This window comes from Vulpes lagopus, chromosome 12, assembly GCF_018345385.1.
Source record: "Vulpes lagopus strain Blue_001 chromosome 12, ASM1834538v1, whole genome shotgun sequence".
Lineage (NCBI taxonomy): Eukaryota > Metazoa > Chordata > Mammalia > Carnivora > Canidae > Vulpes > Vulpes lagopus.
The window spans coordinates 35,452,186-35,460,745 of NC_054835.1; the positions used below are offsets into that span (position 1 = coordinate 35,452,186).

Below are 8,560 nucleotides of genomic sequence, written 5' to 3' on the forward strand. Positions count from 1 at the left end.
ATGAAGCTTCTATAGCTCAGAGGGCTTGAGGGAGGTGAATGGGGCACACACCCCCCCCTGGGCCTTCAAGCCCATCCCCACCCAGGAGCCCCGGGAGGTAAGGCCAACTCCCAAGTGAAAAAGACTCCCTCGTTTCCCCTGGAAAGGTCAGGTGGATGGTGGTAGGGAAGGGGGGCAGCTGGCCTCTGGCTGGGAGAGTAATTACACTCCTTCTGCTACTTAACTTTACAACCTGGGCTGTTGTTTTAACGATGCGACTCGTGTTGGGCTGTCCAATTAATCTCGCCTTTGGAGGCTTTCCGAGATGGGGCGGTAGATCTTATCTTGGGTCTGTGGAAAGAGGAGTGCAACCTGCAGTGGGAGGAACAGCCTCCCTGAGGGCCTGTGGCCTCAGAGAAGACCCAGGGGAGGGACCGGGGGCTGGGGCCTGTGAGCCTGCAGAGCTGTGGGCTAGGGGCACGGGGAGCCCGGGAGGAAGAAGGGGCGGTTCCCTTCTTGGCACCATCATTCCTCTGTTCTCTGATCTTGGCTTCATGCACTCCTTGCATTTTGCCATCTTCAGGATAACCCTCCAGGTGTGTTCTGGTGAGTGGTGGTGACTACTGACGCTGGAGGGGCCTAAGAGGGGCTGATTGCAGGCCTCCTGGGGTAGGAGTTCCACTGACTTTTGTACCCCCTCTACCCTACAGAGACTCCAACTTGGGCCTCTCTCTGGCCAGAGGAGTTGGCTCAGAGTGCCTAGGTGGGCTTTTCTTTTCTTTTCTTTTCTTTTAGATTTTATCTATTTATTCATTAGAGACACACAGAGAGAGAGGCAGAGACACAGGCAAAGGGAGAAGCAGGCTCCATGCAGGGAGCCCAACGTGGGACTCGTGGGACTCCATCCTAGGTCTCCAGGATCACGTGGGTGGGCTTTTCTAATGCAAGCAGCCCGCAGTTGGAATAGGTTTAGGCAGTAAAGGGGAAGACTCAGACCTTTCTGCCTGGAATTGGAGGCCCCTCCCCCAATCCCTCGGGCTGGGCTGGATTCCCTGAATCATTCACAGCCCTGTTCTCGGCCACTTCTCTGCCACTGGGTGCTGTGTGTGTGATGGGGGTGTGGAGGCCACAAATCTACTGTGGGGTCCAGGCTGAGGTAGAGCCCCTGACCATGCCAGCACTACTTTCTTTAACCTGGCACTTACCACACAAGGGGCTGGTTATTTTGTCTGGCTCCCCTGTGCCTCAGCCACCTCGTATCTCCAGGATCTAACACAGAGCAGAAGCTTCACACTTGTTTGTTGGATGGAGGAGAAGTCCAGCTCCTTCTGGGATTTTCTTCTCCTCCCCCTCCCCCTTGGTGGGCTGGGGACTCTTCTGCCCACGGAGCACACTGGGAGGACTGGACTGGCTCAGTGGGCTTATCCTCTCTCCAGGTGAGTGGGGACTGAGACAGAGCCCAGAGGACTCCTGTCCCTGGCTCCCTCCAGAACTGGGCCAGGACAGAATTTGCAGGTGAGGACCACTCAGACTTTGCAGTATTAGCATCTTTCAGTTTCACACTGGAGTGTATGAAAATGATCATTAGAACATTCCAGAACTACAACCAAGGAGCTAGTTAGTGGAAGAGGCAAAACTGACATCTAGTCCTTTAGCTTGGTGCTGGAAGAGTCAGATGGGAGACAAGAGGGCGATGAGCAACCAATCCCCACCCCTAGAAGTCAGAAAACAAACATACTTCACAGCCAGGGTCCAGGTTTTTGTACAGATTTAATCTCTGAAAGCTCACAGTGTGGGGAACACTAAATGGGTTATAAATAGGAGCAGTTCCTTTGGACAGAGGCAGCTGTGAGGAGCTGAACTGCCAGCCCACCCTCCCTAAGAGGTGTCTCTACTTACACTCATCCAGAGAGTCAGTTGTCCCCCATTCTCCCCAAAATGTTACCCTACTGGGTTCACAAGAGGGTGTGCATATGGGGTTGTTAGGTACTAAGGGTTGGGAAAGGAGAGGACAGGCTCTTAATAAATACCCGTTGAATTATAAAGATAATTGGATCTGTTATCTACCAAAACTGAATAGACATGAGAAAAAGGCTTTTTTTTTTTAGAAGAGCAAAAATTACCCAGAGATCCACAAACTCCACCTTTTCAGCATCTCTTCTAGCTCACAAGATGGTGAGGAGGTGTATCAGTCACGGGGGTCACGTGCCCACCCCCAGGAAAAATCGGTGGGGGAGGGGAGAGACCTGATGGTGCTCAGCATGAAGACTCTGGATGCCCGCTTCGCTTCTGCTTTTGCTCCTAACAGGGTTGGGCGAGGCCCAAGGCACACGGAGAGGAACAAATACTCAAGTGTTTCTCGTTTTTGTTTTTTTTTTTTTTGCCTCCAGGCAGTGGTAGACTGCAGTCCAAAGAAGCGTTGGGAAGACTAAGGGTCCTGGGAGGAGTCTGAGCTTCAGCCAGTGACTCTCCCTCCAGAGCCTCTGATCAGCTGGAAGGAAGGTGTCCAGTCCACAGTATTGGTGGGGGGCGGTGCTTCAGACCAAAGTTCTTGATTAGGTAGGGTGTTTGGGTTACAAGGCAAGGGAGACAGGACTCCTCCCCATCCTTGTCCTTCTCCAACTCCTCTTGCTCTTGAGAAAATCTATCTGGAGCTGGTTTCCTCCTGGACCAGAAAGGGTGCAGGTGTGCTGGGTCTTGGGTTTTGTGGAGGACAGGGGTTCCCCCTGACCCACCCTTCCTGGGACTCACATCATCTGAGGAGGAGCCAGGACATCTGGGGAGTGATGCTGGTACCAGGCTCCAAAGCTGTTGCCGTAGCCACCACCAGTGGGCAGAGCCCCTGCCTTGGGCAGATCCCAGAGGGATGGAAGGGGTGGGGAGCAGGGAGATAAGGATGGGGGTCTCCCAGGGAAGTCCCCTTCCTGTCCTCCAGAGTTCTGCTTCAGGAGCTTCTTGTATTTGGAACGTTTATTTTGAAACCAGATCTTTACCTTTGGGGAGAAAAGGGAAAAGAAGGGAAGATGAGGAGGAGTATGTGTGTGTGAGGCGGTGAGCCAGGGAAACGGACCTAACTGCAGCTGTGGCGGGTGGGTGCAGTCCTGGGAGCCCAGCAGAGATTGGGGACAATGCTGCAGTCCTCCAGAGTCCTTGAAGTGGCGGGAGTCCTGCCCCTGAGCTCTATCCAGTTCTCCCGGTCTGGGTGCCCTCCTCTACCTGCATCTGCCCCTCCCCACAACACATTTTAACACTTTCCCCCAACACTTACTGAGGGTGGGCTCTTAACACACCTGGAGAACCGCGACAACGGGCTCGGAGACCCCTGGGGGCTTCCCCCCCCTCCCCAGGGAGGGGACTGAGTTCCCAGAGGACATTTCTGGAGCAGGCCAGCTGCAGGAAGGTTGGACCCGCCTCACCTGGGTCTGGGTGAGGCCGAGCTGCGCGGCCAGCTGGGCCCTCTCGGGCAGCGCCAGGTACTGCGTGTGCTGGAAACGCTGGTTCAGGTGCTGCAGCTGCAGGCTCGAGTATATAGTCCTCGGCTTGCGGAGCTTCTTGGTCGGGGCCTGCGGGCGCTGCTCCGAGGGCTCCGGGGACAACGGCGGCTTCTCCGAGTCTGGGGGACAAGCACCAGGCGGTTCGTGCGGGAAGGTGAGAGGGCCGGACGCGCAGCTTCAGGAGCTCATTTGCATCTCGTTTGCATGAAGGCCTTGGATGGGCCTGCAGCTCAGGTGCGGGGCTCGGCCCGCTTTACCTTCCGCTCCACGCCCCCTTCTGACCCCATGGCCCCCTGTGCGCCAGGTGGCACAAGAAGCGGTTCTTGCCCTCAGGGAACTCCCACTCTTACGGGTCCTGTGACCCTAGGAAGAGAGCGCCAAGGGCTGAAGCTAGGGTACAGGTGGCGCCAGGGGCGGGAGGTCAGAGTTCAGGCGGGTGCGGTGGCGCCAGTTTGGGGTGGGGCGGGGCCCGAAAGGCTCGGTAGAGGACTGGGCTGAGGCCTGGAGCTGAAGGGGGCAGGGCATTCCAGGCGGAGGGAACTCTAGAGCAAGGCTCAGAGGCCCGAGACAGTGTTTGCGTGGCAGCCTCCCGGCTCAGAGAGGAGGGATGGGTCAGAGGGGCCCGGCCAAGCGGGCCTTGAAAGCCGGGATGAACACCGGCTCGTCCCCACCACCACTCCCAGCATCGGAGTGCGGAAAGGGCCCTCAGGGTTTGCCATCCCCTACTGCAGGGCGCAGCTCCTCTCCCGAGGCACACCCTACAGGGAATGTGACCAGCTCTGCCCTCCCCCAAGGCCAGCTGGGGGGACCCTAGAAGCCAGGTGGGACTGAGGCGGCCCCCTCCCGCATCCTGCCACACTCACAAAGGGGTTAACCGCTCGCGGGAAGGTGGCCCGGGTTCGGAAAGCGCACAGCGCCGGCAGCGCAAGCCCTAGGGCCGCCCCAGGATCGCGCTGCGTTGCGGTCTGGTCACCTCTTGTCCCTAGGCCCAGCCATTCTAGGAATCTCAGTGGGGGAACAGTGGCCCTAGAATGCAGCGGGTGCAGGGCAAAGGGTCCTCCTTTTCCCGTGGGAGCAGCCCCAACCTGTACCAGTGGGTGGGGACACCCCGGGATCATTCCATTCGTGTGATAGAGCTGGGAGGACCAAGTGGCCGAAACGCCTCGGGGCTTCGGGCCACATCTGCAGCTTTCCATGCAGGTCTGCCGGGCTGTCCCAGCCGAGACTGCTCTTGGCTCCGGTGCCCAGACGCAGCTGGCACCCGCCAACTTCCCGAACCCTTACCCTGCCCCTCCCTCCGGTCGTGCTCCCCCAGACGTGTGGTTCTCCGCCCTGGGCCCGGACGCGGTGACCAGTTGCCTTCACCTCCCCCGCATCCCTCCCCGGTAGCCCCGGGCGCTGCTTACTTCTCAGATCCACCCCCCTCGACCCCCACCTCGGCCAATTCCCAGAAAAACCGTTGGGTTTCCGCTCCCGCCCGCGCCTGTCCGGCCTCCCCTGCATCGACCCTAGCGCTCGCAGCCCCAGGCTGGCCGCCCAGCGACCGACCACCCGCGCTTGTCCAGCTGCGTGGAGCGCGCGGCTCTGGTGGGGACGCCGCACCCGGGAGGCAGCCGCGGCTACCGAACTCCCCCAGCCCTGGGCGCCCTAACTCTCCCGGGGGATGCCCCTCCGAGTTCCCTCCTCAACAGCCGCCTTTCTCCACACCCCCTGCGGCAAGTCGCGAAGGGATAAGCCCTGGTCGCGGTTATGCAGCCCGGAGGCCTCCCTCCAGGAGCCACCGCTGCCGCACCCGCGGGCTCCGAGGGGTGGTGGCACAGCTCACTCGGAGCCAAACGTCTCAAAGGCAGGAGTGGACATGGAGTGGGGGCGAAAAGGAGGACTCAAGCCCTCTCTCAACTCCCAATCATTCAATCTACTAGGGGCAAATCCACCAGTTTCAGGAGAAAAATGCTAACCATCTAGACTAAGAACATGTATGGTTTTCGTTGGATCCGGGGAAATTCTGTAAAGAAAAGAAACTCTCCACTCTTCTGTCCTTAGACCCAGCAGAGGGAAGGCTAGGAGTGTGGAGAATGGGAATGAAAATACTGACCCTATAAATAGTTCTCTGAAGGACAAAGCTATCTTATGACCACCCCTCGACACACATGTACACACAAATGTCCCATATACTAAAGGGGAGAGTCTAAGGGATTCCACCATTTGTAGGAACTAGATCATTTGTATAAAAAAAAACAAAAACAAACAAATACACACAAACCTCCTCTCCCAACCACTCCTCCTCTAAAGAGGACAAACCCAGAAGCTTGGGAGAGGCAGCTCCAGTTCTGGCACAGAAGGCAGTTAACTTTGGGGGCTCTGAGGAAATTCCCTAAAATCCTCTTTTCTGGCCTCAGGCAGTGAAGATCAATTTGCAAGGGCCAAGTGCCTGCAAAACAGGCACACACACCCTTTCTTTGGGCCTCAGTTTGGCCATCTATACATCAAGGAGGTTGAGTTCCCAAATCTTTGGGGTCACTTTTGGCTCTGATGGTTTGTGAGCTCATATGTTGGAGTAAGAGAGAGATGTCTTGGTCCAGGCCGACTCTCCTGAAGGCACCCCGTGGATGTGCATCCTTGGAGGAGCCTGTGCTAAAGACAATTGTGGGGGCAATTAGTGGGGGCAGGGAAGGCAGGAGATGTGAGGTCTAATCTGCAGCTAGTACGGATGGGTATGTATAGTGTTGCAGGTACTCTGCCCAGACCAGGCCCAGACCCAGGAAGACGGCCTGGCTCCTTGGCCTCTTTGAGGCCTTCCAGTGAGCACTTTCTCAGGGGCTCAGAGTTGCTCCAGACAACCATAACTGGGGCCTATGGCCTCCCTCCACAAAGCCAAGGGGTGGATATGCCCAGAACGGCCTGCTCCTTCAGCAGCAAGGCTAGGGTAGTCAGGACCTGCTAGAGACTACCTGACCCACCTGTGACTACTTGCTTAGAACAATGAGTGGTGGGGTCCTAACCCGAGATTTTGCCAGGCCAGCTTCCAGTCAGGCACATTCAGGCCCTAGCCAAGGGCAAGGGGGAGGGGCCCCCCAAAGCCCTTCCACTGTTCCCCAGCTGGGACCTAACTTCATTTGTCTGGCTTTGGCTTGGGCGCTGCTTTCTAAGACATGACAAAGGCAGAGGGGCGACTTGGGAAAGGGAAGGAGAGTACGACGTAAAGAATCCTGGGGCAGGGGCTAGACACCCGCACCCACATCTGGATTGTTTCAGTTTTCCGTTACCCCTAGGTACACACAACCCCGCTGCTCCAGGGGGTGGGGTAGGGAGCCCTGCTGCCCGGCTTCGCACAACTGCAAATCGAAACCAGGTCGGTCTTGAAAGGAGACCTAGATCAACTCGCCCCCGCCCCTCCCCCCTGTCTCCCGCCCCATCCCTTCGCCCTCCCCCCACCCCCAGATCCTGTGGAATCTGAGTAAGGTCTGAATCCCGCTAGCTGCGCCCAACCAGGCGAGGGCGAAGTTTAGGGACGCACAGGATCAGGACCCCAGAGGTGAGAAGAGCCGCGGCGGCCGGACTTACCTGCCTTGGGCTCCTGCTGAGAGGGCGCCGCCGGTTGCTGGCAGGGCAGGTAGGAGTCTCCCGGGGTCGCCGGCGCAGTGTAGGAGTAGGGCAGGAGGTGGCCATAAGGCCCAGAGTAGGGCAAATCGGAGGCAACTGCGTTTGCGGGGGACAGGCCAAGCGGGTAGGTAGCCACTACCGATGGGACAGGGGCGATGTCCGGGAAGATGGCTTTGGAGGCGTCCCGGCCAGGGAGGGGGCAGGGCAAAGAGGTCATTGCGGCCGGGGCCGGGGCCGAAGGGCCTAGGCCATGGCCCGGCACGTAGTCCGCTCCCTCCGCCAACTCTCTCTTTTCCGAGCCTCGGGCGCTGGGACCGGAGGAGCCCCCCAGCCAGCCTCCCGCACACTTAAAATTGCCCGGAAAGTGTCTCTCTGCGCCTCTTCCAGCGGAGAGCGCGCGCCGGAGAAAGGGGTTCCGAAGGGGTGCCCCCCAGGGCTTTACCCCTCCCCCCTAAATCCATGGGGCCCCCCTCGCCTCGCTCTCGGGTTCGGTTCCCGGGACCTGACGGGGGCACCGCCCACCCAGACACCGCGGATTGGCTGCCGCGCCCGGTGACCTCACGGGGGCTGGAGCCGGGGCCCGCCCCCCGGGGCAGCCCGCGGCGGGGACCTTCAGAACCGAGAGGTCGGAGGGGCGGTGCACACGCTCGGGGCCCAGCTGCGCCGGGGGCGCCTCCGGCAGGGGCGCTGGGGGGTCCGGGCGATGGGAGCAGTCTGGGAACCTGGGTCTCCACGGCAGACACGCGAGGGAGCCGGCGGGGCCGGGACAGCCCCGGGAAGGCAGCAGGGCCGTGGCCGAGGCGCGGCGGCTGCAGGGGAGGCGGGGTGCGCTGTGGGGGCCCCGGGCACCGGCAGGCGCGCTCCCCAGCTGTCGGGGAGCTGCGCGGGGCTTCTCGTCCCGCCGCCGTCGCCTCGCGGGGGAATCGAGCCCGGCCGCCCGCGCGGGCAGCTTATTCAGCAGGTCGGAATGCGTCGCTGCAGAGCGCCTGCCGCGTGTCGGTAAACAGACGCCGGGTCGCGGAAGGTGCCGGCCGGCCCCGCACGCGCGCGCCGCACACGCCCCCGCGGGCGCCCGGCCTGACACGCCGCGACCTCCGCCGCCGCGCCGCGCCGCGCCCCGCCCCCCCCCGGCTTCCGCTTCCGGCGGGGGCCCCGCTGCGCCGGCCCCGCTGCGGCTCCCGCGGGCCCCCGAGGCCGCCGGCGGGACCCGCCGTCCTGGCTTGGCCCCGCGCGACCCCACCCCGCCTTTCCCGGCGCCGCCGCGGGAGGCAGAAGTCCTGCAGGCACCGAGACACGATCCGAGAGTAGGAGGCGAGGCCGGTTTGATGACTCCCTCCGAGGGCGCAGGAAACACGGCGGCCTGGCTTGCTGGCCCTGTCTGCTTTCCAGTCTGTGCGGGACCTGCCTCTAAACTTTAGTACGAGGCCTTGACGAGCAGGTGTCCACGTAGACGAGTGTCTGTGGCCACAGGTACACAACTACAC

The 8,560-nt window shown here is 60.5% G+C and overlaps 1 protein-coding gene across 2 annotated transcripts; it reads right to left on the minus strand.

The window, feature by feature from the left end:
- Positions 1–1,743: 1,743 nt before the first annotated feature.
- Positions 1,744–7,528, minus strand: DLX4 (distal-less homeobox 4). 2 transcript variants are annotated; one of them, XM_041726304.1, is made up of 3 exons: positions 7,054–7,528; positions 3,396–3,635; positions 1,744–2,972 (listed from the first exon to the last, which is right to left on the minus strand). In XM_041726304.1, the coding sequence occupies exons 1-3, from the start codon at positions 7,291–7,293 to the stop codon at positions 2,727–2,729; spliced, it is 726 nt and encodes a 241-aa protein (XP_041582238.1). In that variant the 5' UTR covers positions 7,294–7,528; the 3' UTR covers positions 1,744–2,726. The 2 variants fall into 2 exon arrangements, with proteins under 2 accessions (XP_041582238.1, XP_041582237.1); XM_041726303.1 differs by having other exon boundaries at positions 3,396–3,592; positions 7,038–7,528.
- Between the last annotated feature and the right edge of the window lie 1,032 nt (positions 7,529–8,560).